Below are 14,587 nucleotides of genomic sequence, written 5' to 3'. Positions count from 1 at the left end.
CGGGGCTCAGAGGCTGCCAGGAGGTGCTGACGTGCTGGGAGTCATGCCAACCCGCCACGTGGGCTGATTGGGGTGGGAGTCCCTGGGGCCTCATTAGCTTTACCCTCATTAGTGTGCCCAGATCCCCTAGACGCTTGCCTCCCTGCCTGGTCTGCAGACAGGCCCTCCGTCCTGCACCCTAAGAAAGGCTTTGGGTGTGAACGTCTCCTCCCCTGGGACCCCCAGCTTGGGGCTCTTAAAGAGCCCCAGAGGCCAAGATGTCTCCTTCCTGTCAGTCTCTGGGCTGGCTTATGTTATCTCAAGGCCTACTGTGGGACTGTTCTGGGCTTGGGTGATCCAAGAAGCTCTGGGCTGAGCCTACATTTTCCACCAGATTCCTTTTCAATAACAGGCCTGGGACAGCTGTTGTGCACAAGCTCCTTGGGTGGACACTGGGGGCCTCCATCCCAGAAGGCCCACTGCTCTGTGGGGTGTCCTAGATTCCGCTCCACGGAACCTTGCAGTACTCTGCCAGCCTGGTCCCTAACTCAACAGATGTACCCCCATGCACTCCCACTCCAGCTCCCACACACGCTTTTGCTTAAGCCACTCCGGTCCCCAGTCCTCGTGGCCCCGTCCTCTGAGGCACGCGGCCCCTGACGGGGACTGAGGGCTGCCCCTCCTCTTTCACAGGCCGCCTGGCCCTGCAGAGGCCGCCTTCCCAGCAGCCCCATTCCGGCCTGGGCTCGCAATGGGTGCCGAAGGAGACTTTGCTGACAGTGGTTCTGCTTTGAGCCCATGGTGGTCCGGCCTGGTGTTATCCAGAACAATTTCTTAATTGCCCACCTGGGAGGGTCAGAATAGCCTCTCAAGTTACTTGCCATGTTCCTTGCAGTGTTTAGGATAGGCGGGAGCTGACTGCTCGAGGCGAAGGGAGTCTGCCAAGCAGAGGGATTAAGAGTGCAAGCCTCAACTTGAAGACTGGGTTTGAACCCCAGCTCCACCACTGTCTGCCTGTGTGACCCTGGGCCAACTCAACCTCTCCGAGACTGAGTTTTCTGAGGTAATTATACCCAGTAGACCTGAGCGAATGCAATACTGTGTATCAAGCACAGTGAACAATGCCCAGCCCTTATTAGGCACTTTATAAGTGGCAGCTATTATGATTAATAATTCGTAAGCACTAATAACAACTATGTTAATAAGAGTAGCAACATTATTATTAGTGTAGGCCAAGGTGTCCCAGCCCCTCTCTGCTCAGGGCCAAGGTCTGGGTCTCTCCAGCTATGACCCCAGCTCCACTCCTCCCACCTTATGCAGGCTCCAGAACCAACACCCCTCCTCTCCCCTCCCTCTCAGACCTAAACACCTCAGAAGGGCCCTTCTGGCCATGCTCCTGTGAGGACAGTCCCCATGGTGTGGGGAGAGGCCATGGGCTGGGACTTGTCAGCAGAGACCTTCCACCCCGGGCCGCCATGGGTGCTTCCGGTGAGGGGTGGGGGTGGCGTGGAATACTCACTAGGATGCCCAGTACCAGCCTGGGTTGGCCTGGACATAGTCCTTAACGGGGTCACTGCAGAGAAGGGAGGAAGAGAGAATCCGAGTTGACCCTCTGTCTCCATTTCTGGTTCTACATCTGCACCTGCCCCCCGCCCCCAGTTCACAGGACTGGAGAGGAAGAAAGGAGACTGCACCCCATTGGGGCAGGGGACCCCAGCTACAGTCTTGGGCTGAGACATGGACATGCCTGGATGTAGGGCTGGTGTGTCTGAGAGGAACGGCTGCTTCACAGACACTTGCTGGCCCAGAAGCATGGGGCCACCCCCACTGGATGGAGGACCCCTCCACGTGCCCAGGCTAAGGCTCTTCCCAGCACGAGGGGGGCCACTGCCCTGAACAAATATCCCCAGGCCAACATTTCCACACCTGTCTGATGCTGGATGCCCCCAACCCCAGGCCTGGCCCCACTGCTCCTGGAGCATGCTGGTCCACGTGGTCAACTCACCAGAAGGTAAAGAGAGCCACGACACCCAGGGTCACCAGCAGCTGAATCAGCAGAATGGTATAGACCTGGGGACAGGAAGGGGCTCCTCTCAGCTTAGGGGCAGGCCGGGGGGCTCAGGCCCCCAGCCAGGATCAGGAGGGCCCAGCTTCCTGGTGACTCAATCTACCCTCCAGACCCGCATCCCAGGCCCTCCACCCTCCATTTTCAGAGTCACTGGGAGGAATCCAGGCCAAGAAGAAAAGAGAGCAATGACGCTCCACAGCTTACACCCATGGGATCTGGAGAGAAGAGAGCAGGTGTTCAGGCATAGCAGGGGGTGGTGGATGCCCCCACTTAGAGCAGGTACTATCAGCTGGGATCACAGCGATGGGGAGAAGGGTGGCCTCTGGGCAGAGGGTTGGGCCAGGGGTTTCTCAAGAGGATTTTCCCGCCCACCCTCCCAGTCTGGGAGAGTTGGGGGAGGCAGTTACCTTTCTGATGAAGACTCGGCGAACCTTCTGGTCGTCCCAACTGAAGGTGGTGAAGAACTCATGGTCTCCGGTGGGGAAGCCACTCTCATAGCTGGAGCTGCTGTCTGGGTGGCAGGGGGAGGGCCATGAGTGCCCCCCCCACACACGCGAACACCGCCCCTGATGGCCACCCGCTCAGAGCATTTGTCAGACTGGCTCCCGGGACCAGGCGAAGCCTCTCTCTCCAGCCCCATTTTCAAACCTCCAGCCCCACCGCATCTCTTCCCACAGAGGTCCCAGACCTCTCCCAGGGTGCCTCTCACCTGTCCTATTCTGAGTCCTGAGAAAGAACTGTCTCCTCCCCTTCTTCCTGCCCCCCCACCAGCTGGGGCTCCCTGGGGGCCACGCTCTTTCATAGAAATGTGGCCTGTCCCTCTTGTGCCCCATCCCTCTCCCTGGACACTCTAGCTCCCTCTTGGCTGAGAATCAGAGAGGGGACAGCCACTCCCCCAGGGCCACTTCACACATCCCCAGGGTCACTGGTCCAACCCTAGGTTGCTCTGAGGCCCTTGGGGAAGTGGAGACTCCTGGGGAGATCAGACCTGCTGGTGCTCTAGCTGGGAACCAGGGAAAGGCAGTGACTGGAGGGGAAATAAAGTCAGGTGAAGTTTGGGAGCCTGGTCCTAGAACTTCGACTTTCAGAAAAGCATGGGCTCCACAGGAAAACATGTGGATTGGTCCTTAAGACTGGCTAGCTGTGGGCCCTTAAGGGAGTCACCAGCCTTCTCTGAGTCTCTTCGATGATAGAGGTTGGTGATACCCACCCACTGGGGATGAAACAAGATAAAAGTGAAAACTTTGTGCCTGATGCTGACCACGCCAACCTCTTAATTCTGCATCGGAATCATTCCTAAGGCCTTAAATATGTCCACTCCATTCTCCCCCATGATCCCTACCAGCTCTCCCTGACCCTTCCCTCCACCACAGTAGCCTCTATCTTGGTCTTTCAAAGCTGATGTTGGCACTGCCCTTGCTTCAAGTTCTTTGACGGCTCCCCACTGCCTTTTGGGCTTCCCCAGTGGCTCAGATGGTAAAGAACTTGCCTGAAGTCCATGCAGCTGGGGTTCCAACCCTGGGTTGGAAAGATCCCCTGTAAAAGGGAATGGCTACCCACTCCAGTATTTTGGCCTGAAGAATTACATGGACAGAGGAGCCTGGTGGGCTACAGTCCACGGGGTCACAGAGAGTCAGACAGGACTTAGTGACTAACACACTGCCTTTTACTCAAGTCCGAGTTCCCTCATAAAGCCTCCTCAGCCTCGCATGAGCCCTCCAGCTCCAGTGCACACTGCTCCCTGCTACTCTTCTCCAGCGTGACTATATTCTTTTCAGTGATATGTTCTCATGCCTCTGAGCCTCTGCATATTCTTTCTTTCAACCTCAGACACTCATTTTCCCACCTCTTCACCAAGCTAACACATGCCATCCTTCAGGACTCCATGTGGATACCCCTTCCTCTAGGAAGTCCTCCCTGACTGTTGGGCAGGTGAATGACTGAGGCCTCCATCACCACACCTGTTTCCCTGTGTGGTGGTTGTTCATTTATTGTCTACACAGTCACTTCTGTGAATGTAAGTCTTAAAAATCGGTGCATCCCTAGAAACCAGCTCAGTGCCAGACACAGTGCCTGGTGCAGGCTTAGGAAATGTTTGTCATCTGCTGACTGAAATGATCTGCTTTCCTCTGCCCTGACAGTTCTGTGAAAACATTCCTTACGGCAGCCATTCCTGGCAACCAGGACACAGGAAATGAGGAAGTGGGGAGGGAGGTGGACCAATTGCCAGCCTGGGGCTTGAAGACCCTAAACCTCTCATCCTTCACTACTCTGTGAACTGTCTACATTTCCTGCCAAAGCCCAAACGGCCAGGCCACAGAAAGGGAGGAAAGGAGAGAAAAAGCAGTCCTGTGGGTGTCAGGGGCAGTAGGAAGGGCTCCCATGAACACCAAACCTTCGTAAGCCCTCCAGTAGGTCACGGTGGGGTGGGTCTTCTTGGCCCGAGGAGCTTTGTGGTGGGAGGTGCGAACCATGGTGGCCACTCCTTGTGAGTAAAGACTCTGTCTGAGGCATTGTTCTTGGGGTCGCTTCTAGAATTCTGTTGGGGTTGGGGGTGGGGACTCAATAAGGTGGGGGAGGGGATCGAGGGGCTGTTGAGGGAGGTTGAAGGGGCTGAGGAAGACTTCATTACAGCTCATAAGGGGTTGTATGTTCCCAGCCCTGAGGCAAAGTTTCCCCAGGCTACTCAGCCTAATAGAGGGGTCCCTACCAGCCACGATTCTTAGTCTGCAAAGAGCTAGCTAGCATCAGCCTGCCTGGGTCTGCTTAGGAACTGTACCTGACTGTGAGAGATGCTAAGGCTGGTGTGGGTTAGTTGCTCCATCGTGTCTGACTCTTTGCAACCCCATGGACTGTAGCCCACCAGGCTCTTCTGTCCATGGGATTCTCCAGGCAAGAATACTGGAGTGGGTTGCTATGCCCTCCTTCAAGGGGATCTTCCAGACCCAGGGATCGAACCTGGGTCTCCTGCATTGCAGGTGGGTTCTCTACCATCTGACCCACCAGGGAATCCCACTACGGCTGATATTTGCTTCCAGTTAAGGCCTGGGGGAGGAAAAGAGTCAAGGAGAGTGATGGATGAAGGGGATCCTCAGGCCGGGGCCCCCAACAACCCTGGGGCCTCCATGCACACAGGTTTCAGATCAGCCAGCATGTAAGCAGACTGCATCCCATTCACAGGGAGCCAGTCCCAGTTGAGGCCACGGTCAACTGTACTGTTCCTTCCTGTGTCTGCTCTGACCTTGCCCACTCCTACTCTGCATCCCTTTCTTCTAGACCAACTCCTGGTTTTTCTCCCCCATCTGTTCCCTCTTCTTGTCCTAGCTCAATAACTTGGAAAAAACCCCTCTTCCCTACTGAAGAGAACTCTGACTGCAGAAACTGTATCTCTCTTTTCTCATGGAGTTCTCCTTGACCTATCCTTAGAACAGTCCTCCAAATCCCAAACCTTTGACATCACAACCTCATCTGACAACCACACAGTGCATCTATTTCTGGGCAACTTCTTCCTACACAAGTTTTTTCATACGGGCCCACCACTTCCCCTGAGGCTCCTGCCTCCAGGAACTGAGAGACTTACTAGGGTCCACATAGGCCCAGCTGGGGTGGAGAGGCATAGCCGAGGGGGCTGGGGGGAAGGCTCCTGCCTTGAGCCCCTCCCCAGAGGTGGCCTCCTCATAGGAGGGCGGGGCCGAGGGCACTGCCGGAGTCTCCTTCTTCTCACCATTCGTCTGCTGCTGCCCCTCTGTCCCGGGGGCCTTGTTAGCCACGGAGAGCTGTGGAGGAGAGGCAGAGAAAGACAGTCACTGGGGACAGGGCGCCACCCAAGTCCTCCGCACCAGCCCCTCCACTTCTGGGATTCCCCCAGGTACTTTTTCCCCTTACTAGAATGACAGGGGTGCAGACAAGAGATTCCCTATTTTACGTGAGGTATATATACAATGGAATATTATTCAGCCTTAAAAAAGAAGGAATTCCTGTCATTTGCAACAGCATGAATGAACCAGGAGGACATTATGCTAAGTGAAATAAGCCAGACCCAGAAAGAAAAAACTGGAGGATCTCACTTATACATGGAATCTAAAATTGTCAAACTCACAGGAGCACAGAGTAGAATGGTGGTTGCCAGGGTCAGGGGTTGGTGGGGGGAGTGGGGAGATACTGGTCAAAGGGTACAAAGGTTCAGTTATGCACGATGAATAAGTTGTGGAAATCTACTGCACAGCACGGTGGCTAGAGTTAACAATACTGTATTGTGTCCTTGAAATCTGCTGAAAGGGTAGATCATAAGTGTTCTTGCCACCAAAAAACAAAGAGAAAGTAACTCTGTGAAGTGATGGATGTGTTAACTGGCTTGATTGGGGTGATCATTTTGCAAGTTACATATACATCAAAATATCATACACCTTATATACAATTCGTTTTTTCGTTTTTGGCTGTGCCATGCAGCATGTGGGATCTTAGTTCTCCTACGGGGATCGAACCTACACTCCCTGAATGGAAGCGTGGAGTCTTAGCCATTGGACCACCAGGGAAGTCCCTATATACAATTTCTATTTGTCAATTCTACCCCCAATAAAGCTGGAAAAAAGAATCTTATCTTATGGATGGGAGAACTGAGCTCTAGGAGGCTCGGAGCTGGCCAGAGGCATATACACTGGGACAGGGTTAAGAATTGAGGAAGCTGGAAATTCTTAGGAGAGCCCGCCATTGGGGGTCACTGTCCCTGGGGCAGTGCCCAGCTCTATACAATTTCACCTTCTTCCTGGGGTCCAGAGAAGGGCCTCGCACAGAGTAGGCGCTTAAAAAATATTACTCAATGAAAGGTTCTCTCACTCAATCTCGCTGTTACCTTGCTAACTATATTTTGACCCCTGTTTTTAAATGAGGGAACTGAGGCTCAGAGAGGAAGAATGACTCAAAGCCCGCCATGGCCCACTGGGCTGCAGAGTCCAGACACCATCCACTGGGACTGGCCTTCTTCTCCTGGGCTGGAGACGACCAAGGAGGGCAGGGATTTGGAAATCAGGGAAACAGAAAGAGGAGACGAGAGGGGGAAAGGAGGAAGAGGAATACGGACTGCAGGGGAGTGAAGGGGCAAGAAGCCCTTCGCTGAGTCCATTTTGGAAATCTCGTGGCCTTCCCTAGTGGCTCAGTTGGTAAAGAATCTGCCTGCAATGCAGAAGACCCAGGTTCAATCCCTGGGTCGGCAAGGTCCACTGGAGGAGGGAATGACAACCCACTCCAGTATTCTTGCCTGGAGAATTCCAAGGACAGAGGAGCTGGCAGGCTACAGTCCATGGGGTCGCAAAGAGTCGGACACGACTGAGTGACTCTTTCTTTCTTATTGGAAATCTCAGCCTCTCTCCCTTAAACCAGAACATAATCAGACTGTTACTAATGGAAGGGAAAGCGCCTTGTTCAGCCCCTTCCATCATCTTACAGACAAGGAAACTGAGGCCCAGTGGGAAATGTCCCATGGCAGGATGACAAGCCCCCACAATGTACAAGTTCAGCTTCGGTGAGAGGATGTGGGCTTTGAGGGCCCGAATGAGGCCACCAGGGAAGAGATGACTTGGGAGGCAGGGGTGGTATGAAAAAGGAAACCACACCAGGATATTCTGCTTCCATCCAGCCCTGAGGACTACTGAACTGGAGGGGCCTTTTCCATCATCAGAAAGCCTGGGAGCAAGCTGGGGGGTGGGGGGCGGAGGAGGCCGGGGCAATACATTCACCCCAGGACAGGAAGCAGCGTCAGCAAAGTAACTGATGGAGGCAGGGGTGGGAAGTGGAGGGAGAGAATCCGCAGAGGTGGGAGCGCTTCATTTTCCCCATGGTGAACCCCCACCCCCTCAATCCTCAAGGAAGGGCCTCAGAACCCAGGCCTGTGGGAATGGGGCCCTGGCTCATCTGCTTCCCTCCTACTCGCCAATCCCCTTCATCACCCAGATCGGAAGGGTCATGCCCAGGAAAATCCACTTCAGCCCACCAGAACCAAGGTCCTCTGAGCCCAGACCCAGGGCTCGCACCTGGGAAAGGATTATCACCTCTGACTTCAGCCCTGTCCACACTGGTCCTCCTCACCAGGAACCACCCTGCTGACCAGACCCCCAGAGCCTTCTTGGGCCTGCCCTCTCCACATCCAGCACTCCCAAGTGAAGCCTGCCTGAATGGCAGGAGATGGTATCACCCAATGACATCATTTTTTGGCCTGATGAGCTTGCAAACAAGGAAAAGAGGGCCTAACAGCCCAGGAAAGATGCCATTGGCTCTGAGAAAAAAAAAGTGGGAGCAGAAGGAAAGCCCTTCTTCTGTTTTCTCTACCCAATCCTTAGCACCACCCCAGAGGACCCTCTTCCTCTGCCCAAGGCCCTGGTGGTTGTATAATTCCACAGGCTGTCAATGTTACATAACCCTACTAGGCCAGCCAAGTCTCTGCCCCAGTCCCCCTCCTCTACATTTCAGGCCTAAAACAGGAACAAAAAGAGAAGACTGTTTTATCCGGTCCCATTCAGTCCCATGCCTGGCCAAAACCAAAACAAAAATTAGAACATCCTGAAGCAGGGTTGCCATAGTAACTCCTCAGCCACAGGGGCTGGATCCAGAAATGGAAAGATGACAGGGAGTTGGAGGGGGGGTTTCTGTGGAGGGTGTAAAAGATGAGTATAACATGGTTGGGGTTGGGATTGGACAAAAGAGGGGGGTGCCACATAAAAAGACTGCCTCTCAGGGCTCATCCTGGGGACACACACACACACACACACACACACACACACACGACTCCTAAGCTGACTCCTTAAGAAGACCTGGGCATCTGTGAAGGGTCCTGTGATGCCAAAGCATGGGTGGAATGTAGATGGAGGAGAGGAGAGCCTGGTGGGCAGGAAGAGGCCACAGCCCATTCCTTGAAACGGGCCTTTGGGTCCTCTGACTTCAGCAAGGACCGCCCAGGACCTTCGCACAAGAGCCAAGCACAAGGTGCTTGCAGTGGTCCAGAGGGCTTGCTTAGGATGACGGGGAGATGGGGGAACCTGAGGATGGAGGATGGTGCGGGCGGGGGAGATGCCGGTACCTTTCCCTGTGTCATGGTGCCGTCTCTCGGGGAAGGGGTCCCTGAGGCAGAGGCGGCCGCTCGGGTCACCGCAGCCTGCCTGCGTGTCTTCCTTTCTCCGCGTGGGTTCTAGCAACATCCACTGCAGTCGGGCCAGGCGGACCGGAGCGTACCATCCAGGCACGGGGGGTGGGGGGAAGAGGGGGCGGGCCAGGAGGCTGCCGCGGAGGCCTCTGCGGAGCTGCAGGCGGCGGAGGCGGCGGCGGAGGCGGGGGGAGCACCGCCCCCTCCTCCCGCCCCCTCCACCCTGGTACCCTCACCCCCGGGGACCAGGGAGCCCAGCCCTGCGGCACTGCCCGAGTGGATGTGTCCGCGCGGGCGGGAGGAGGCTCGGGGGCTCCGTGACACCCGACCAGCTGATGCTGCCTGCCTGTAACTGCAGCTGGGTGACAGGGCCTTATCTCTGCACCATCTCTGCCGCTGACGGGCTCCATCGTACCTATGACTTTCCCCCCTCCCTCTTTGGATGCCGCCCTGGTTTCTATCTCCATCTCCACCCCCACTCTCATCGTCTCTGTTTCGTCATTCAAGCTGGAGTGGGAAAAGTCTCCGATGTCTTCTCTACCCTACTGTCCTCCTGGGCCCTAAGTCCCTGTCGGCCTTTAGGCAAACCATGTGTGGGCCTCTCTCCTTGCCTCCCTTTTCTCGCCTTTGAAATGGGAGCAAGAGGCCCCTCCCGACCTTGTCACAGAGACCTTGTCACAGAGACATGGGCAAGTAGTAGGATGGGAGGATGCAGCTTCTATTTTTCTCGACCCTGCTGGGACATTTTACCAGATCTTTCTGGAGAGGCCTCTAGTTCTGTCTCAAAACCTTTCCACCCCGCTACATTGCCCCCTTTTGCCTTCAATCTCAGCCTCCACTGCCCCTGTTACCCATCTCCTCCCCCTTCCAGAGCTGGTCCCACCCCACTCCCCAGTCTTGTCCTTGGGACTCAGCCATCACTGGGCCCTGTTTTCTGCAGTTGCTGCAGTGTTGGTCTGGGATTTGCAACCTCAAGAGCTGGGCTCGAGTCCCAGTTTAGTCACCCACTGGCCGTGTGACTTTGACAAAGCTTTAACCTCTCTGAGTTGCAGCATCTCCTGTGGGAAGGAGGCTGACAGTGGAGCTCTGTCCATCCTGGATGTACTATGAGACACAGGAGTTATGGTGGCAGAAGTATACTGAAGACCACAAAGGGCTGTGAATTTTTGAGTTATTATTATTTGAAGAATCTCCTTTGAGAGTGTCTTGAACTGCCCCAGGGTGAGGGCTCAGAGATCCGCCTAAAGAAGGATATGAACCTTGAAGGATGGGAGGAGAAACCAAGATTTGGTGCAGGTGGGGGTAGCCCCCTGCCTTCTGCTTCCTTGTCGTCTCCGAGCTCGACCTACCTAGTGACTAGAGAGAAAGCAGGGCCCTGGATGCTGCTGCTGCTGCTGCTGCTAAGTCGCTTCAGTCGTGTGGGACTCTGTGCTACACCATAGACGGCAGCCTTCCAGGCTCCTCCGTCCTTGGGATTCTCCAGGCAAGAACGCTGGAGTGGGTTGCCCCGGGTTGGCAGGTAAATTGTTGATGTCTTTTTGCCACCTCCACTCATCCGCTATCTCCCACTCCATAACCACCAACTTCCCACACACTTAACTTAAACCTGGGCCTCCCTGTCCAGAGGCTTTGTCAGCAGCCCCCACTCCCACCACTAACACACACACGGAGTCTCCACCCCATGCCCCTCCCTGTCCTGTCACTCTCCTCCCCAGCCCTTCTCCCTGACCCCTTCTTCCCACGAGCTGTCCCCGGCCCTGGCACTGCTGAAGCTCTGCCCAGCATTCCAGGTTCTTACCTTCACCTCCCTCCCTCCCTCTCTGATCCTGTGCTCCGGAGCATTTTCCTTCTCCTGTTTGACAGCTCAAGTGCCATCTCCTCCAGGAAGCCCCCGTGGTCCCTAGTCTGGGACCCTAGTACACTTCTATACTTTCAGAGTGCCCTGACATAGCACCTGTCATGTGGTACTTGGAGTTCATCAGTTTCCCCATCAGACTCTAAGAGATCCTGTCTGTAGCAGTTTTTGTGTTAGCAGGGCTGAAGACTGTGCCGGGCATGGGGAATGAATGAATCTTATTACTGTTATCCAGACGTAGAATGTTATGCAGAGCTCCAGCTTACTTAGGCCTTGGTATTCTCCTGTGTTTCTGACTCTTGCCTGCTCCTTGTATCCCCATTCCTCTGCTGTAGCTACACAGGCTTCTTGGCTGTTCTAGACTGGATCAAGCCTAGCTCAGGGCCTTTGCACTTACTCTGTCCTCTGCCTGGGATCTCTACACACCCCCACTTCTTCACCACCCTGCTCAGACATCATCTTATTGGGGGGAGGGCTCTTCCTGATGTTATACAAATAGCAATGCCACCAGTGTACCTCCACTCAGTTCACTGGACAGTCCCTTTTTCCTGACTCAGCTGTATTTTTTCTCATGGCAATTGTCACCTCTGATATTTATTTTTGTTTCGTTTTTTTATCTCTCTCCTGCCATCAACTGTGTGAGAGGAGGCATTTTGCCCTACATCCCTGAGTTAAAATAGTGCCCTGCAGTACAGTAGGTGCTTGATAAACATTTGGCTAAGGAAAGTGCAACATTATATACAATCCTTATGTTCTTCAGACATTTTGACATTGTCAGTGCTAGATGTTTCTCAGATGTTGGACTCTATGACCTTGACGTAGAGTTGGACTTGTTGACTCTTGACTTTGCTTATATATCCCATTCTATAGTCTTCATTCATCATTCTGAAGTTGGAATACTTGTCTAGTACTCCACTGGCCTCTGGAGGCAGTGAAGTCCAGTGATCAAGTTCACAGGCTTGAGAGTCAGGCGGCCTTGGTTCAGATCCCAGCTTCTCTGCTTGAAGGCTGTCTGACTCCAGACAATTACTTCCCCTCTCAGGGCCTCAGTTTCCTCATTTGTAAAATGGGGGACAGTGATGGTACTGACTTCACAAGACTGTAGAGAGGCTGAAATGATCATCTGTAGAGGGCTTCCCATAGTGCCCAGCACATAACAAGTTCTCTGTAAGTAAGCTATTGGGCTTCCCAGGTGGCTCAGTGATAAAAAATCCACCTGCCAAGCAGGAGACACTGGTTCAATCGCTAGTCCAAGAAGACCCTCTGGAGAAGGAAATGGCAACCCACTCCAGTATTCTTGCCCGGGAAATTTCATGGACAGAGGAGCCTGGCAGTTGCAAAAGCTCTGTGGGATCTCAAAGAGTTGGACGTGACTTAGCGACTAAACAGCAGCTGCAAGTAAGCTATCAACCTTAAATGTCACACTAATGTTGTTGAATGAAATAATTAATTCCCACCCTCGTAAAGCACTCGGTTCCACTGTTATTCATTCTTCATGTGTGTAATGCTTACCTCTGTGTGACATCCTGTGGGGGACAGTAATTCAGAGAGGAATCAGACCTGCAGTCTTCCCTCAAGGAGGAGCGATCCATCCCGAGCACGTTCAGAGCTCACCGCTGCGCAGCACGAGGGCTGGAGAAAGTGCGATGGGGGAGCTTAGAGGCGCCTGAAGGGTCCAGAGGGTACAGAGCTGCCCAGGGGAGTCGGGAGCTTGTTGGGGTAACATCCTTGAATCCCCAGCCCAGGGAATGAGCTTTACTCCATGCTCACGTAGAAGGGAAACTGGGGCCAGGGGAGAAGGGGTAGACTTCAAGGTTTTTTTGAGCAAGGTATGCTCCACAGCTTCCCCCATCTGCCAGTGCAGGAGATGTAAGAGACGCGGGTTCAGTCTCTGGGTCAGGAAGAGCTCCTGGAGGAGGGCATTGGCAACAAACTCCAGTATTCTTTCCTGGAGAATCCCATGGACAGAGGAGCCTGGTAGGCTATAGTCTATAGGGTTGCAAAGAGTCAGACATGACTGAAGTGACTTAGCACATGCTCCAGAAAGACCACACTGCTGGAGTCCTTTTTTCCATTAAAGCATTTTCTTAAACAAGAAGGGCAGGATGGAGGGAGTGGTCCAGTGGTTAAGAATCCGCCTTATAGTAGGGGACGCCAGTTTGATCCCTGGTCCGGGAAGATCCCACTTGCCGTGGGGCAACTAAGCCAGTGCGCCACCGCTACTGAAGCCCACGCGCCCTAGGACCCATGCTCTGCAACAAAAGAGGAAGCCTCACTCACTGCAACTAGAGATAGCCCATACACAGCAATGAAGACCCAGAGCAGCCAAAACTGAACAAGTTTTTTAAAAGAAGGGCAGAAGGGTATGTCTGTGAGCAACACGTGGGAAGGACTGAATGAGGGAGAGGCTGGAGGTGCAGAGATAGCAAGGAGACTTCAGGAGAGTTCTGATAATGGGCATTCAGAGCCCAGGCTGGCTGAGCTGGGCTGCTCAAGTGTGGGCCCTGCGTGAGATGCTCCACTTCTCCATGCCTCAGGTTGCTCTTCTGTGAAGTGAAGCTTGAGAGTTAGCATTGGTAAAGCGCTCAGAACAGGGCCGGCCATATAGCAAGTGCTCCATGCGTGTCTGGTGACTTTAAAGTGAGACAAATGATGGAGAGAGGCAAAAAGGGAGACAAAGATGTCCAGGCAGATGGCTTGGGGCAGAATTGACCACACTTGGGAAGAGGCTGGACATAGATAAGGGGTGAAGGGGCATCAGAAGAGATGGGAGCTTGGAGGCCAAGTCCCTGGGTGAATGGTGCTATTATGAGAAGGGAGGAGATGCTGATGTGCTCAGGTGGGGTCGGGTTGAGTTTGCGGTGCCGGTGGGACACCCAGCTGGAGGTCTTGGGCAGGACCTTACATGGCTCAGGGGACACTAGGCACTGGATTCTAGGGGAACACCTCTGCCCTTCCTGCCCTGGAGCACAGCCCTGGGGCCTCGTGGAGTCTAGCAGTGGGGTCGCCAGGGACTGGGTGGCCACTGGTCATTAGCATGTGGACAGTGGCTGGATCACCGGGGACATGAGGAGAGCGAGGCCAAGGAAGGAAGAGGAGGGCAAGCAGAGCTGGAGCATCACCTGAGGTATGCAGGGGATGGAAGGAAATTATTTTCCTCCCTCCAGAATCCCCCTCACCGTCTTCAACCTCCAGGCTGAGGTGGAAATGGAGAGATTCGAAGGCCACACGTCAGTGTCTTCAGGGCTACTCCTCGGGCAAGGGAGCTCACGCGCCCCCGCTGTTCTGTTTCAGACCCCCTCCCCGCCAAGTTCACACCGTGGCGGCCCCTCCGGATTCTTGTTCTGCTGTGGTTCCCAGTCAGTTCCGTCTGGGGGTAGCTGCCAGGGGAGGGGGCTGAAGGTGTGGACAGAGGCACCGCTTCTCATTTTACAGCCACAGAAGCAAAAGGCCAAAGAGGGCTGGTGACTAACCCAATGTTACATGACAGGTTGGGGGCCGTGCCAAGGTCAGAAGTGTGAATGTGACCCCGGCTCGGGGACCATCAGCC

The 14,587-nt window shown here is 54.3% G+C and overlaps 1 protein-coding gene across 1 annotated transcript in view; it reads right to left on the bottom strand.

The window, feature by feature from the left end:
* Positions 1-9,134, bottom strand: part of FAIM2 (Fas apoptotic inhibitory molecule 2) — a 30,536-nt gene extending 21,402 nt beyond the window's left edge. The window contains exons 1-5 of the mRNA XM_052641059.1: positions 9,120-9,134; positions 5,628-5,823; positions 2,455-2,558; positions 1,985-2,049; positions 1,499-1,552 (exon numbers count right to left, since the gene is read on the bottom strand). Of these exons, the coding sequence (XP_052497019.1) occupies positions 1,499-1,552; positions 1,985-2,049; positions 2,455-2,558; positions 5,628-5,823; positions 9,120-9,134 (434 nt within the window). The remainder of the gene's footprint in view (positions 1-1,498; positions 1,553-1,984; positions 2,050-2,454; positions 2,559-5,627; positions 5,824-9,119) is intronic.
* Positions 9,135-14,587: the final 5,453 nt, after the last annotated feature.

This window comes from Budorcas taxicolor, chromosome 5 (genome assembly GCF_023091745.1).
Source record: "Budorcas taxicolor isolate Tak-1 chromosome 5, Takin1.1, whole genome shotgun sequence".
NCBI classification, from domain to species: Eukaryota; Metazoa; Chordata; class Mammalia; order Artiodactyla; family Bovidae; genus Budorcas; species Budorcas taxicolor.
Note: the sequence above shows the minus strand (reverse complement) of the source record. Positions and strands in the feature narration are given on the sequence as shown.